The following is a 17125-nucleotide window of genomic DNA, read 5'->3' as shown; positions in this document are numbered from 1 at the left end:
TAAGTCCTTGTTTTCTATTCCTCCAAAAATATTTGGCTGTATCTGTTTTGTCCACAATCACTCTCCTACTCTTGGTAAGTTGGATCTTCGCTCCCTTAAATGTGTTTTCCTTGGGTACTCTCCTACTCAAAAAGGGTATAACTGTTACCACCCTCCTTCTCTTAAGTGGTTTGTGTTCATGGATGTCATATTCTTTGAGTCCCAATCCTATTTTTTGTCCTCTCCGGTGTCATAGTCCTCCTTTCAGGGAGAGCCTTAGTGTGAAATGATTCCTATGATTCTTATAGTGGAACCAGTTGTTCTTGCACCACCACCTTCTACTAGGACTACAGAACCCAATGTCACCAAGCATAGGGAAGGGTAAGTTTATGTCAAGGACAAAGACATACAGAAAGTTAATTAGATTCAAAAGACCACTTCTGCTCCTCTACTGCCATCTCCTGCTTCTGATGAGAGTCCAGGTAACTTTGAATCTCTTGAGTCCGTTGATCTTGATGTTCCTATTGCCAAGAGAAAGGGTGTGAGATCCTGTACTCAACATCCTATCTCAAATTGTGTCCTACTCTCATTTGTCGTCCTCATTTAGACCGTTTGTGTCAAATATTTCTTCTGTTAGCATTTCTAACGATTTTCAAGATGCTCTTGCTACCTTTGAGTGGAAACTTGCCATGATTGAGGAAATGAAAGCACTTAGGAAGAATGGCACTTGGGAATTGACTGAGTTACTTAAGGGCAAACGACCTGTGGGATGCAAATGGGTGTATACTGTGAAACACAAAGTGGATGGGTCTATTAAGCGTTACAAGGCTAGACTTATGGCAAAAGGGTTCACTCAGACATATAGCGTTGACTATCAGGAGACCTTTGCACTAATGGCTAAAATGAATTTGGTAAGAGTACTTCTCTATTTAGCAGCTAATCTAGACTGGCCATTTCATTAGTTTGATGTAAAGAATGCCTTTCTCCATGATGATCTCGAAGAAAATGTATATATGGACATTCCTTCTGATTTTGAGGATCATCACACAGAAAGCAAAGTATGCAGGCTTCGGAAGTCATTTTATGGTCTCAAACAGTCTCCAAGGGCTTGGTTTGATAGATTCACTCAGGCTATGCTTAAATATGGCTTCAAATAGAGTCAGGAAGATCACACCTTGTACGTGAAACATTCCTCACGTGGTATGACTGCAACACTCATTGTTTATGTAGATGACATAGTTCTTACAGGCGATGATAGTGAGGAAATACATCTGTTGAAGAAATATTTAGCCAATGAGTTTGAAATCAAAGACTTCGAGAGCTTGAAGTATTTTCTAGGAATTAAAGTTGCTCGCTCCAAGGATGGGATATTTATCTCACATAGGAAGTATGTGCTTGACCTGTTGAAGGAAACTGGGATGCTTGGCTACAAGGCCTGTGACTCTCCACTGGAACCCAATCAGAAATTGGGAGATGATGAAGGAGGAGCAACTGTTGATAGAGGGAACTATTAGCGATTAGTGGGTAAGTTCATTTACCTATCTCACTCCCATCCTGATATTACTGTTGCTGTCATTGTGGTTAGCCTGTTTATACATGTTTCTCATCAGATTCACTTCGAGGTTGTCATGAGAATTTTGAGGTACTTGAAGTCTGTTCCTAGTAAGGGTCTTTATTTTTCAAAGTATGATCATCTTCGTGTGGAATCCTATACAAATGCTGACTGGGCTGGATCAGTAACTGATAGGAGATCGACTTTAGGGTATTACACCTTTGTTTGAGGCAAAAACATAATGTGGTTGTCAGGTCAAGTGCAGAAGCTGAGTTTAGAGCTATGGTGCAAAGAGTGTGCGAGCTCTTATGGATTAAGTTATTGTTGAGTGATCTAGGTATTGATCAGACAGGCTCCATGCGGTTATATTGTGATAATAAGGCTGCTATCAACATTGCTCACAATCCGGTTCAACATGACAGGACAAAGCATGTTGAGATTGGTCGCCACTTCATTAATGAGAAACTCACTAGTGACACAATATATACTCACTTTGTGCAGTCTGGTAAACAACTTGCTAACATCCTCACCAAGGGAGTTGGGAGTAAGTCCTTTCACCGCATCTTAGGCAAGCTGGGCATGAGAGAAATTTTCGCACCAGTTTGAGGGGGGAGTGTTAGAATAATATATTATTATTTGGGCTATTATTTTGTAATTATTCTATGCCATAAGGCTCCCTTGTAATTATTGATCTTCATTAATATAAATAGGGGATGATATCCTAATCATTCCTTAATCTTGGTATTTTCTAAATTTATCAATTTCTACATAACATGACATTATGGCATATAAGATAAGGGCAAGAGTGAGGAAGAGATTGAGCTTTTTTTTTTTCCAAACATTTGGTCCAAAGTCTATCCATTATCTTGATTACAGAAAACAACTTCCAGCTCAAAATCTAAGACGTTGCTTTCTATTATTTTTCTACTTGAACATATTTTTCTAGCAAAACAATCATGCACAATTTGTTATTTTCCTAAAATTATTTAATTTGTCCACTATTCTTCAGTGAAACAAACAGAGCCATAGGAAGGAAAGGGAACTTAACAATTTATTGAAAATTATGATGGTTAAAAAGAGGGTGAGGCTGTTGGAATAATATTTTTGTAATTGTGATTTATTATTCTGCTTAGTTGTCATTAGTTGTAGTTTCCTTTTGTGCCTTGAGGCTTCTATTGTACGTTTCATATTATTAATGTATAAGGGAGTGATGGTCTCATCATTTCCTCAGTTTGATTTCTCCTAAAATAAACATGATATCAAAGCTATGTTCATCATCCACCCTTACCCAACCACCATAGTAGCACCACGCTACACCGTTGAACCACTACACACCACCAGGACCAGTCAACAGCCACCGAAGGCCTAGACGATAGCCACCCAGGCCCAGGCGACACCACTAGAGCCTATTTCGGCCTTCTGCAGCCTTGCCTAGGGCTCACGACTTGGATAGGACAATTTCGGCACCTCCTTTGATACTTGATTAGGGTTTTGGCAGCCTTTCTTTGTTCCATCCAGTCTATGTTTTGATTGACCCATGTGGTTCTTTGTTTCTCCCTTACTACAAGTCTTCACTTTATTACTGAGAGTATTTCAGTCCCTGTTTTGATTGACGGTACCTTCTCACTATTTTTTGTTTAATTTTTTGGGTCAATATATGGCCCTAATCCTCAGCCTTGACTAATTGTATCTCTCCATAGTTTGTGGTTGATTATATGTGCCTTGATTCTAGTCATTTTTTCCTCTTCCAATAGTAATGATTGTTGCAGGTTGTTGTTTAGATAGTAGCATACTGAACTTACCAATGAAACCACCACTAGTTCCCAACCACCTGAAGGAGAGAGTCCCATTATGACTATTGCATCAGAAAACCTCAACCCTAGCTTGAAAATTACCACCTCGTTGTTTAATGGTTAGAATTATCTTGCATGGTCATAGTGTCTAACACTCTTCTTGAAAAGCCAAGGAAAAATGGGTTATATTGATCGGAGAATCCAAGCACCTAGTACTACTGATCCTAGTTATGACCAATGAAAGATTACAAATTCTCTGATTATGGGATGGCTCATTCACTCATTGGTTCCTGATATTGGTGAGGGCTATTTATCTATGGATACAGCTCAGGGCATTTGGGATGCTGTGGTTGCTTCCTATTCCCGGAAGGAGAATTTTTCACAAGCCTTTGAGTTGCGCCGCTCAATTGAGCACTCAATACAGGACGAGATAACCATCCTTCAGTACTTTACTTTCCTTAGTAATGGCTGGAAACGTCTGGATCATCTTTAGGACCACAAACCAATCTGCCTGACCGATTCTGTGGGGTACCACAAATTTATTGAGCAGGAGAGGGTCTTCAAATTTCTGAAGGGTCTTAATTTGGAGTTTGATCTTGTTCGAAGTCGTGTTCTTGGTATGGATGTTATCCCTTCCCTTCAGGAAGTGTTTGCTTATGTTCAGAATGAGGAGAGTCGCCGCTCAACTATGCTTCCTCTTGCTTCCACAGGGCGCTCAGCCGTAGTCTCTACTCCTCCTAGAGATGAAGATCATTTGTCCTGTGGTACACGCAATCCTTCTGAGAAGAATCCTTTGTTTTGTGACTACTGTTGACAGTCTAAACACACTCGTGAGACATGTTGGAAGCTTCATGGTACTCCATTTAGGGGTTGTGGTGACCGCTTTGGTAGTCGAGGGGGTCGATTTGGACAATCTAGAGGATGTGGGTCTAATTCACGCTCCCATCATTCTAGTGCAGTTGATACATATGACTCTTCTCCAGTTGTCCCGTCTACTAATGTTGTATCTGGTATGTCTTCTTCTGAGTTTGGGGATGCTCTATGTTACTTGCTAGACCGCCAGACTTACAAAACTCCTACCAGTGCATCTTCCTCTTCGTTTGCTCATTTAGGTAACTTAGCCTCTTCTACAAATGCTTTCCTAACTCATAAAACTTTGCCTTAGATTATTGATTCTAGTGCCTTGGATCATATGATCGGTTCTTCTGATCTTTTCTCGGAATATAAGCCCTCTTCAGGTCAGGACAAAGTAAGGATTATTGATGGGACTATTTCTTCTGTTTCTGTGAAAGGTTTGATCCATGCCACATCTTCTTTACCTTTGTCATCAGTTTTACATGTTCCCAGTTTCTCTGTCAATCTTCTTTCATTAAGTTGTCTTACTTAGGATTTGAATTGTAGCGTAACCTTTTTTTCTTGATCATTGTCTTTTTTAGGACCTTATCACGAGGAGGACGATTGGCAATGGTAGAGTAGAGAATGGTCTCTACATCTTGGATCAGGTAGATCACATGGCTCATTGTACCATCCAGTCTCCAACCACCAAAGACGACATTTGGCTTTGGCACCGACGTCTGGGACATCCATCTTTTTTATTACTTAAGCATTTGTTTTCTTTTTCTTTTAAGAACAATAATGCTTCCAAGTATTAATAAAAGTTCCGTTCCTTTTCATTGATTTATTTTGATGTTTGGGATCCCTCTCATGTTGTTTCATTAAAAGGCCATAGGTGGTTTGGCACCTTCATTGATGATTTTTCTCACACTATTTGGGTGTATTTACTAAAAGAAAAGAGTGGGGTTTTCTTTATGTTTTAAACCTTTCATCAGATGATTCACACTCAACTTGGGGTGGTTGTAAAAATTCTGTGTTCTGATAATGGGAGTGAGTGTATTGATTCGGAGTTAGGGAAATACTTCAACACTCATGGCATTATTCATCAGACTTCTTGCACCAACACCCCTCAGCAAAATGGGGTTACGGAACACAAGAATCCTCATCTTCTTGATATAGCTGGCTGCATGACTTTTCTATGCATATACCTTGGTCTTACTGGGGTGAAACTGTCCTCATCACTGCCTATCTTATCAATCGCCTTCCTACTCAAGTGTTGCACAAGGAAACCCCTCTTCATGTATTCTTTGGCTCTCAGCCCGTGTCTTCTATTCCCTTCAAAGTTTTTGGGTGTGTCTGGTTTGTACACAATCATTCCCCTACTTGTGGTAAACTCGATCCTCGTTCTCTTAAATGTGTCTTTCTTAGGTACTCACCTACTCAAAAGGGGTATAAGTGTTATCATCCTCCTTTACGTAAGTGGTTTGTATCTATTTGTGTCACATTCTGAGCCTTGGTGTGAAGAGATTTCTGGCATAGGAGTATTACTTGTTTATAAACCTTTACCAGTTGTTGAGGATATAGCATGTGAGCCACAATGTGAACCAGCTATTGGGAATACATAAGCTAATACACTCAAGGAGCAAGGAAAAGTTTATGTCAGGGACGAAGAAAGACAGAAGGTTACTTAGATTCAAGAGACCACTTCTCCCGATCTTCCACTGCCGTCTCCTTCAACTAATGAGAGTCAAGGTAACTCTGATAACCTTAAATACACAGATCTTGATATTCCTATTGCCCATCGGAAGGATGTGAGGTCTTATACTCAACATCTTATCTCTAATTTTGTATCCTATTCTAATTTGTCTTCCTCATATAAAGCCTTTGTATAAAAAATTTTCTCTATTAGTATACCTGATCATTTTCAGGATGCTCTTTCCACCCCTGAGTGGAAACGTGCCATGATTGAAGAGATGAAAGCATTTCATAAGAATGGCCCTTGGGAATTGACATAGTTACCTAAGGGCAAACGAACTGTGGGATGCAAGTAGGTGTATACTATGAAGCATAAGGCAGATGGTTCAATTGAGCACTCTAAGGCTTGGCTTGTGGCAAAAGGCTTTACTCAGACTTATGGAGTAGACTTTCAAGAGACATTTACACTAGTTGCTAAGATGAATTCAATTGGGGTACTCCTCTCTCTGGTAGCTAATCTGGATTGGCCACTTCACCAGTTTGACCTAAAGAACGCTTTCTTACGTGGTGATCTAGAAGAAGAGGTGTATATGGACATTCCTCCTAGCTTTGAAGATCTTAAAAGATTTGGCGATTTCCGAAAAAATAGTCCTTAAGGGCTTGGTTTGAGAGATTTACTTAGGGAATTCTTAGCTATGGATTCAAACAAAGTCAACCTGTTCACACTCTGTTTGTTAAACATTTCTTATTTGATAAGACTATAGCTCTCATTGTATATGTGAATGACATAGTATTTACAGGAGATGATGTTGAAGAAATTCTTCGGTTGAAGGAATATTTGGCAAGTGAGTTTGAAATCAAAGACTTGGGGAACTTGAAGTATTTCTTAGGTATTGAGGTTGCCCGGTCCAAGGATAGAATCTTCATCTGTCAGAGGAAATATATGCTTGATCTATTAAAAGAAATCAGGATGTTTGGCAGTAAAGTTTGTGACACACCGCTAGAGCCAAACCAGAAACTTGGTGATGATAGTGGAGGAGTTCTTGTTGACAGGGGAGTTATCAGAGACTAGTACGTAACCTTACTTACCTATCCTATTCACGTCTTGACATTGCTGTTGCGGTTAGTATAATTAGTCAGTTCATGCATGCTCCTCATGAGGCACACATGGTTGCAGTTTTGTGGATTCTTGGATACTTAAAATCTTTGCCTGGAAAGGGCTTCTATTTTTCCAAACATAATCATCTTAGTGTGGAAGCTTATACAGATGCTGATTGGGCATGATTGATAACTAATAGAAGGTCCACATTAGGGTATTGTACATTTGTTGAGAGAAATTTGGTTATTTAAAGAAGTAAGAAGCAAAAAGCAAAAAGCAAAAAGCAAAAAGCAAAAAGCAAAATGTGGTGGCTAGATCTAGTGCAAAGGCAGAGTTAGAGCCGTGGCACAAGGTGTGTGTGAACTTTTGTTGATCAAGTTACTTTTGAGTGATCTAGGGACTGAGCAGACAGACTCCATGCGGCTATACTATGACAATAAGGCTGCTATTAACATAGCTCACTATCCAGTTCAACATGACCGAACAAGACAAGTTGAAATTGATCGTCACTTAGGAGAAACTCACTAGTGGCATTATATGTACTCCTTTTGGGAAGTCTAGAGAACAGCTGGCAGATATTCTCACCAAAGGAGTTGCTCATAAACCGTTCCATGATATTATTAGCTAGCTGGGCATGAGAGATATTTTTGCACCAGCTTGAGAGGAAGTGTTAGAATAATATCTTTGTGATTGTGATTTATTATTTTGCTTAGCTGTCATCAGTTGTAGTTTCCTTTTGAGCCTTGAGGCTTCTATTGTACGTTTCATATTATTAATATATAAGGGAGTGATGGTTTCATCATTCCCTAAGTTTGATTTCTCCTAAAATAAACAGAGGCTTCAGCAGGGCAGTTGCAGTGAGGAGGATAAGATTGGGTGTTCGGTTGAGGATAGTTATGTGGTGGTGTCTTTTAAATGGTGGAGAGATCTTTTATGCTTATTTGCTTTTCTATCATATGGATGAATGTATCCCCTTTTCTAATAACTTATTAGTATTAGTGTTAGTCTATCACTTAGTCTCATTTCTTCTCCATGATTTAGTGTCTTAACTCCATATTACAACGAAGATGTTCTTTATTCCGAGGAAGAACTTAAGAAGGAAAATGAAGATGGAATTACAACTTTGTTTTACCTCCAGAAGATCTATCCTGGTGAGTTTTAAGTTGGTTTGAGGCATTATGATGTTCTTCATTTGATACAGGTATAGATAATTGATTTCTTTTTTTCTTTTTCTACCAACTAGAGGAATGGGAAAACTTTGAAAGGCGCCTAAAAGCTGCAAAACATGAAAATTCTGAAAAAGACAAAACCGAATTACGTCAGTGGGTATCTTACAGAGGGCAGACACTCTCTAGAACAGGTTTGGATCATTAGAAATGTGACGTCTCTGTTTCTTTAGCAAAGTTTATTGAATTTTACTTTTGTTAACTTATTTCTACCAGTCAGAGGGATGATGTACTACAGGAAGGCTCTTGAATTACAATGCTTTCTGGACTATGCTGATGACAGGGGTTAGTAGTTTCTGCCACGAATATTTGTGTTGGTATTTTGAGTCAATGTCTTCACTTGTTAATCCCAATTTATCCCATACTAATGTGACTTGTCATTGGTGGAATGGAAGCCAATTAATAATGAACTTCTGTTTCCTATGCAGATATTTTGAGCGGCTACCGGACCAGTGACAGCCATAAGGATCTCAGGGAAGGTTCACAAGCTTTGGCAGATTTGAAGTTCACCTATATTGTTTCTTGTCAGCGCTATGGTGCTCAGAAAAAATCCAGTGATGCCAGAGACAGAAGTTGTTACTCTAACATTCTGAATCTCATGTTAGCGTAGGTTACTATTTCTAAAATTAACTTATAGTAGTTGATGATATTGAACAAATTATTTATTTAGTTTGAACCCCCTTGTGAATTATCCAGGTATCCATCTTTACGTGTTGCTTATATCGATGAGAGGGAGGAACCTGGAAAACCTGGGAAAAATTATTACTCTGTTCTTGTCAAGGGCGGGGAGAGGTTAGATGAGGTGTGAAGTATATCTACTTATAAAGTGAATTTGTTTTCTAAATGTTTGTATTTCTTACAATTTTTGTAATAATTACAGTAGTTCCAGAGTAACTTTTTTCTTTTATCATTTTAATATATGTGATAGCGTAAGTGTCTTTCCATCTTGCATTTGTAGGAAATATACCGTATCAAGCTTCCAGGCCCGCCAACAGAGATTGGTGAAGGGAAACCTGAAAATCAAAATCATGCTATTATTTTCACTCGTGGAGAGGCTCTGCAGACCATAGACATGAATCAGGTAAGTTTAATTTTGTCCCCATAATTTGAAAATACATTTCCAACTGACTTACTGTTTATCTTCAGGATAACTACCTTGAAGAAGCTTTCAAAATGAGAAATGTATTGGAGGAACTTCTGAAAACTCATCATGGGCGGCGAAAACCAACAATATTGGGTCTAAGGGAGCATATTTTTACTGGAAGGTTGGGCTATCATGTTTATGTATATAAAACTTGTCTTGATGATTGATTGCTAGGGTTAAACAAATCAGCAAGCAGAGAAAGTGTGTAGAATAATGGTAATGTATATACTACTCTTATTTGGTTGTTCTGATTTACAGTGTTTCATCACTCGCCTGGTTCATGTCCAATCAGGAGACAAGTTTTGTGACCATTGGCCAACGAATTTTGGCGAACCCTCTAAGGTAAGTTCCCTTCCTCCTCCCTGCCTGCATACCTAAAAAATTTCACTGTGTATTTATAAATGATGCTCTAATTAGTTTAATGTGACGATTAGTAATTCAATTTTAAATTTCAGGTCGGTTGCTATTTCTATACGTTATTGTTCTTATATTAGTTGTTGTTCTTCTGAGAGAGGCTATGGAGATTTCATGCGGAAAGCTAGTATTTAACTTATAAAATCTGGACTTGGATCTTGCAGAAAATATGTTTTTTTGGAGCTTAAAGACATATATTTTATAACCGTTATATATGCCTAAGTTGAATGCTTCCTCTATCCCAAAATGACTTTTATCTTTGAAAGGACTTTCTCTCAGTAGATGCAACAATTGCATTCACACGTTATCCTTTTAATATTAGTTTTCAACACTATCACAATGTTTTCTTCTCTTTTGGTAGCAGGTACTATTACTTTTGCCATGGTTTCATCTACTGATTACATTAATAGTTTACACCCTATTTAGTCTATCCATAACAAAAGGGTATTTTGGTAAATAGATTTTATTTTTTTTCATGGGAAATTCTGTCTGCACAGCACAAAAAATCTCAATACACACCATTTTTATTGCTCGGATATAAAATTCGATCAAAAGTCAAATATTTAGACAAAAACTTCTGAACAAAAATGAATTGTTCAGACATATATTCCATTCAATTATTTATGTCCGAACAACTATTTTTGTTCATAAATTTATGTCCGAACATATGACTTTTGCTCAAAAGTTTATATCCAAATGGCATAAATGGTGTGTACTAAGATTTTTTTGTGGTGTGCAAATAGAATTACCCTCTTTCATGAAATTTTTACTTAGACAACTACAGTTATTAAAGGAGGCACACTAAGGCATCAAGATCTTAAAGACCCTAGGTGCAGCTTAAGGTGTGAGCCTGTGCAAATTAAGCCACAAGTATGATAGAAATGTACTATTAAATATACTTAAAGCTGAAAGTTTCCAAATTATGCTGCACAAACTACTCTTGAATAATGTTTTGGTATATCAGCGAAGATGCTATCGAGATCATCCATCATATATCATTTCAATTTTGTATACATTTAGCTTAATTTTTTTTTATGAGGGTAGGGTTTTTTCCTGTCTTTGGTATGACAACCAAGAGATTTTGGCAAGTAAGCTGACTGTGCATTTAACATTGTTCAAATTTTGTATTTAAAAAATTAATAATAATATTTCCATCACAAAATGGGCTTACAAGTACTGAAATGACGGCTAATTACCAATATATCAGATTACTCGTTCATAGTATATATTTTCCACTATCGTTTTCCTGTGCATTCATGCCCATGTGCTTTCTCTCCTTTTGCAATTGTGACAAAGTACAAAGTGAGATTTAGGTATTTTTAAGTGTGCAATCCACCTGTTTAATGATAAGTTCAAAACCAATATATAATTGGTCTCTACCAGCAGTCTGCAGTTCAATTCTGCTCTTAGAACTCCTTTCTTTAACCCATCGAAGCTTCTAACTTGAATGAGTTGAATCAAATAAAGAGCAATAAAGTAATGAAGAGGGGCAAAAAGAAAGTAGAAGAGGAAAGTGCTGGAAGCAGTTTGGTTTCTTAGACAGATTGCTCCGTTACCATGTCAGTATTCTCAAAAAAAGAAAGAGAAGAGTATAGAAAAGAGAAAGAGAATAGAAATGAAAGACATAAGATAACTCAAGCCTAGCTAGTCGGGCTAATCCTTTTGATTTATTATTTCTTGTTAAAAGATCATACTGCTTTTTGCAGTACAATAGTCACAAAACAACTGGATGGATTAAAGGTCCATGTGCTTTCCAGATTTGTCTGTATTAGTATGGGATATGACTCTATAGGCGATAAAGGCAATGTGTTTGCAGCTCTCATGACAATTAAATTCGGTAAACCTTAGTTAATCTGTCCTTTTCAAGTTTAAAATAATAAATAGAAATCCCAGTCCAACATGTAGGATCAACATTACCCCTATAAAATAGAAATGAGGTTGTCAATTTAATTGAGGTTAGAAATAAACTCTAATTGGCATGGCGTGGGATGTTTGAAAATTTACCATCACCATAGTTTGAATTAGGGTTGGCTGGGTGTGGTGTCGTGTCGTGTTGGGTCATGTCATTTCGGGTTCGTGTCAAAATTACCACAACATTAACCCAACCCATTTATTATTTCGTGTTATCGTGTCGTGTTAACATATCATGTCAAAATTTCACCATTAGCTAAAATTATCAAGTGCGAAAAAAATTATAAAATTTCTCCTCAAGTTAAATTTAATGAAATTAATCTCTATTGAATGAAATTGTTCATAAAATTATTTGGTTTCAACTCAATTTTATTTTCTTAATTTACAAAACTATTTCCTATTATTATATTTTTTTACTAGATTAACTCAAATAGTAGACAAAAAAATTATTATCTTCAATTAAAAACAAAAGCAAAACCTATATTAGGCTTAAAGTCATATTTTACATACTTTTTAATAAGCTGGATGGAGTTACATAAGAGATTAAAAAATATCATGGCACCCATTAGGGGACATAATATTATAATGTGTAACTAATTCTTCATTAAATGGGTTTTCCGTGTCTACTTTAGGTTATATTCAAGTTCAACCCTAATCCGACCTATTTAAAATTCATGTTATCAGGTCGTGTCATATACATGTTTGTGTCAGAAAATAGTCAACCCTAACCTGCTAACTATGTGTACAATTTGAGTCGGGTTATCATGTCATGCCGAAAATTCCCACCCTTAGTTTGAATAGGCATGCTTTTTTGTTGTTTCTTTCAAATGTTTATTTGACCTACCACATTTTTGGGAGTTATGTTTTGGAAAATAGTAAAATTATTGATGTCACAAATTAACTAATGAACTCACAAACACATCTAGATACTAGTCAAACTAAAATAATAGTAACTAAACTTACTAATGTCTCAATTTCTTAATATGAAATTTTTTCCATATTGTTAAATTCTGTCTGAAATGAATGATCATGTGCAGATTACTTTATGGAATCATATTGTTGTTGTTATCAAGCAAAAAAAAATTTTCGTTGAGAATCCTTTATCCAGTTTTCTCAGCCAAACTGTCAACTTAGTCAAGAATTGCTCAAGCTCAAATATTATGGCTTAGACTAATTAAGCTGGTCTATTTCTACAATATTATCATGTGAGTTCTAATTAAAGGTTGATCAATTATTTACAGGGTACGGTTCCATTATGGTCATCCTGATATATTTGATAGAATCTTTCACATAACAAGAGGTGGCATAAGCAAGGCTTCCAAAATTATTAACTTAAGCGAGGACATATTTTCAGGTAAACTTTTAGTTCTTCAAAAGATGGCAAACTTTTAATATAATTGATGGTTAATTGTGTAAATCTTTTCAGGTTATAATTCGACTTTACGTGGAGGATACGTAACGCATCATGAATACATACAAGTAGGCAAGGGGCGTGATGTTGGATTGAATCAGATATCTCTTTTTGAGGCTAAAGTTGCAAATGGAAATGGAGAGCAGACACTTAGCCGTGATGTTTATCGGCTTGGACGCCGGTTTGATTTCTATAGAATGTTGTCATTCTATTTTACGACAGTTGGTTTTTACTTTAGTAGCATGGTATGTTAATCAAGTTAATCTTCTTGAATTAAGTTATGTCTTCTAGTCAGATGAAAATTTCCAAATATTCACAGATAAGTATGATCATGTTGCCGTTGCAAATTATGTGACTAGGTTGCCTTAGTTATGGTAAGGACGGTCCTTCTTGAGGGACTAGGTGATGATAAGTGGGAATTTGAACCCTCAGTTGGGAAGTGATTCTTAAATTGACTAGTAAAAACAAAAACAAAAAATGGGAAAAAAAAAGAAAAGAAAAAGGAACAAACTAAATGTGCATGCATGTGAGTGCCGGGATTTTGTGGGGTGGGGGGTAAACTCTGGACAATTTTGCTCATAGACGTCAATTGTTTCGAGATGGTCTCTGTTTAACCAGTTCATGGAGAAAAATTAACAAATACATTTAATTTATTACTAACAGTAGTAGTACTTGGGTATTCAAATTTTGTACTTGTTCATGAGCAATGCTACTGCCCATACCTTGAAGCTGGTTGTACTGCTACTTCCCTTATGGGAGGTGGTAGTTCTTATAGTTTTCATTGTATATTTGTGCATACCCAGGAATTCTGGTTACATTAAGTACATGAATATATGTCTAAAGTTTGAAACAATGATCCTGTTTATCCAGGTTACTGTGCTTACTGTGTATGTATTCTTGTATGGACGTTTATATTTGGTATTGAGTGGGATGGAAAAGCGAATCTTGGAGGATGCTGCCATTCGTCAAAGCAAAGCCCTTGAAGAGGCTTTGGCAACTCAGTCTGTCTTTCAGCTGGGATTGCTTCTGGTGCTGCCAATGGTTATGGAAATTGGTCTGGAAAGAGGGTTTCGCACTGCCCTCGGTGATTTTGTTATTATGCAGCTGCAGCTGGCCTCTGTATTCTTTACATTCCAGCTTGGAACAAAAGCGCACTATTATGGTAGAACAATATTGCATGGGGGTTCCAAATACCGAGCTACTGGCCGTGGATTTGTTGTTTTCCATGCAAAGTATGCTGATAACTACAGGATGTACTCACGAAGTCATTTTGTGAAAGGGTTAGAGATGGCTATCTTGTTGATTATTTATGAAGTCTATGGGAAATCATATCGTAGTTCAAGTTTGTATTTGTTCATCACTTTCTCCATGTGGTTCTTGGTTGCTTCCTGGTTGTTTGCTCCTTTTGTGTTCAACCCATCTGGATTCGACTGGCAGAAAACAGTGGATGACTGGACAGATTGGAGGAAGTGGATGGGAAATCGTGGTGGTATTGGTATCGCGCCGGATAAAAGTTGGGAATCATGGTGGGATGGAGAACAGGCACACTTGAAAAACACAAATATAAGGGGAAGAGTGCTTGAGATAATCCTTGCATGTCGCTTCTTCATTTACCAATACGGAATTGTCTATCACCTTGATATAGCTCATGAGAGTAAAGATTTTCTGGTACAATTTTATTTTCTCTAGAAAGCAAGATTTATTCTCTTGTAGTATTTTTATGTGTCAGTTCCCATCTTACAGTCCACTGAATGTCGTTTCTTGCAGGTTTATGGACTTTCTTGGGTTGTCATGGTAATTGTTCTAGTAGTCTTAAAGGTATGCTTGTTGAATACTTTAATCGAATGTGTTTCTAAGTAGATTTTTTGTTGATCACACGCTTTCAAATTTTTTTTTTTTTTTTCTTTTTCTTTTCTATTAGGCTAGCATTTTCTATGGAGCTTGTACACCTTCAGTACAAGAAGCAAAATTTTGTTTTGTTTTTTATTGAAACAGTTGAAAGGTTTTGTTGGCATGAATCTAGAATTTCTCATAAATGATATTTCTTTAAAAAAAAAATTAAAATTCATATTATTATTATTGCCGTTATTATCATTATCTTAATAAGTCTGTGGACCCTTTTATTGCATTGGATAACTTTGATTTTTTTTTTACCTTAATTGACTTTGGATGACATTATTTTTTTGTTGCAATCATACATTCTTTTGTGTATAAATCTCAAATACAATCAATGAATCAATTATTCACTTTTTATTAGTACGGATAGATTTAATTTATGTTTTAAAACATTTCCATGTATTTCCAAACTCTTTTCGCTGCTTGCTTCCCTTGTGTTTCAAAATCTTTCCATTTCTGTGCTAATGAAACAATACACCAACAGGAACATATGAGCCTTTCGTCAATATACCTTGCTTCAATATTACCTTGATCAACATCGTTTGGTCTGATATTGCTTGTGTGGGTAATGTGTTGCTTTCAGTTGGTATCGATGGGCAGAAGAAGGTTTGGTACCGATTTTCAGCTCATGTTCAGGATTCTCAAAGCACTTCTATTTCTTGGCTTCATATCAGTCATGACAGTTTTATTTGTAGTATGTGGCCTCACTGTAACGGACTTGTTTGCTGCCCTCCTTGCTTTCATGCCCACAGGGTGGGCCCTTCTTCTAGTAAGTTCAAATTTCTCTGCATTTTCTAAAAGTTCCATTCTAATTAGCATACATGAGCCAATTTTATTATGTGTAATTCACGACCCAATTTTATTTTGTGTAATTCAAGAACTGACAACATACAAACGCACACATCATATGATGCCATTATTTTTATGGGGTTTGACAATAACAAGAGATACACAAATGGAGGAACCGAAGTTTTTAGTGGAGATATTTGTGGTTCATATTTCATTTATTTTGACTTAGGACTGACTTAGAGAAAGATCCAATTAAAACTATCTTCTTTGGTGCAATTAGTTGAAATTCATTCCCTCTTGGAGTTTATAATCACAACTCTTTTTGGAATGTTTCCTTCATGTTTCTTTACTGATTCCTCATGATATATAAAATATTTTCTCAAGCTTTGAATAATCTTTGACAATTGATAATTCTCCCAATCTATCAAAGCCCACTAGCAAAGTTGAAATATTCTTTTGTTGTTTTGTTTTTAGTTCTCTTATGTTGTGTTTGGTTGAGGGATTTGGAAAGGGAAAGGGAAAGGGAAAAGGAAAAGGGGAGGGATTTGGAAAGAGAAAGGGAAAGGAAAAAGGTGTGTGAAATTAGGTGAAATATAGATATGTTTTGTTCACATTTCACCTACCTTTTCCATTTCTCTTTCCAAATCCTTCCTCTAATCCCCCAACCAAACACAACATTGATGTATTTATATGATAACATGACTTTATTTTTCTTTTTGCTTTTTCCGTGTTGTCCTTGGGAAGCTTGGTCAAGCATGTAGGCCATGTTTGAAAGGGATGGGATTCGGAGTATGGGATTCAGTAATGGAGCTGGGAAGAGCATTCGATTACATAATGGGATTGGTAATATTCATGCCGGTAGTCATACTATCATGGTTCCCATTTGTATCTGAATTCCAAACACGCCTGCTCTTCAATCAAGCTTTCAGTAGAGGTCTCCAGATTTCAATGATTCTTGCAGGAAAGAAAGACAAGACCAGCGCTCCTAGTTGAAACTTCTAACATTTCACCACCTTTTTTCTTCTTTTTTTCTTCAAAGAAAGGAAAATTCTTTATCATATTGTTTTTGTAACCATAATTAGCATCAGATTCGTTATTACTTAAAGGATCCATCAGATATGGTTATCTACCTATTCTATTATATAAAGGGAAAGCCCATGGTGGTGTTGACACTTTCTGTCTCATATTTTTTAATATTTACACACAAGTCTTACTTTATGAACTTATATTCCATTAAATCTTAATTAAGATTTTTTAGACTTTCAAATCCTATTAAATTTTTAATAGTCTGAATTGCCTTTTAAACAATGATATACATCATTATGATTTATCTATAGAGAAATATAATGATTAGATATTTATTTTGATTTTCAAAACTTAAA

At 36.6% G+C, this 17125-nt stretch overlaps 1 protein-coding gene across 1 annotated transcript in view; it reads left to right on the top strand.

Moving 5' to 3' along the window:
* The window catches only part of CALS7 (glucan synthase-like 7), a 62336-nt gene extending 45421 nt beyond the window's left edge, over positions 1-16915 (top strand). The window contains exons 29-42 of the mRNA XM_028241615.2: positions 7994-8103; positions 8196-8312; positions 8395-8463; positions 8607-8784; positions 8875-8980; positions 9137-9259; positions 9325-9443; positions 9581-9664; positions 12889-13001; positions 13074-13303; positions 13929-14726; positions 14826-14876; positions 15538-15723; positions 16488-16915. Coding sequence (XP_028097416.2) covers positions 7994-8103; positions 8196-8312; positions 8395-8463; positions 8607-8784; positions 8875-8980; positions 9137-9259; positions 9325-9443; positions 9581-9664; positions 12889-13001; positions 13074-13303; positions 13929-14726; positions 14826-14876; positions 15538-15723; positions 16488-16736 — 2533 coding nt within the window. The 3' untranslated portion in view covers positions 16737-16915. The remainder of the gene's footprint in view (positions 1-7993; positions 8104-8195; positions 8313-8394; positions 8464-8606; positions 8785-8874; positions 8981-9136; positions 9260-9324; positions 9444-9580; positions 9665-12888; positions 13002-13073; positions 13304-13928; positions 14727-14825; positions 14877-15537; positions 15724-16487) is intronic.
* The last annotated feature ends 210 nt before the right edge of the window (positions 16916-17125 follow it).

Source organism: Camellia sinensis, chromosome 8 (assembly GCF_055761805.1).
Source record: "Camellia sinensis isolate YWXY chromosome 8, ASM5576180v1, whole genome shotgun sequence".
In the NCBI taxonomy this organism is placed as follows: domain Eukaryota; kingdom Viridiplantae; phylum Streptophyta; class Magnoliopsida; order Ericales; family Theaceae; genus Camellia; species Camellia sinensis.
Note: the sequence above shows the minus strand (reverse complement) of the source record. Positions and strands in the feature narration are given on the sequence as shown.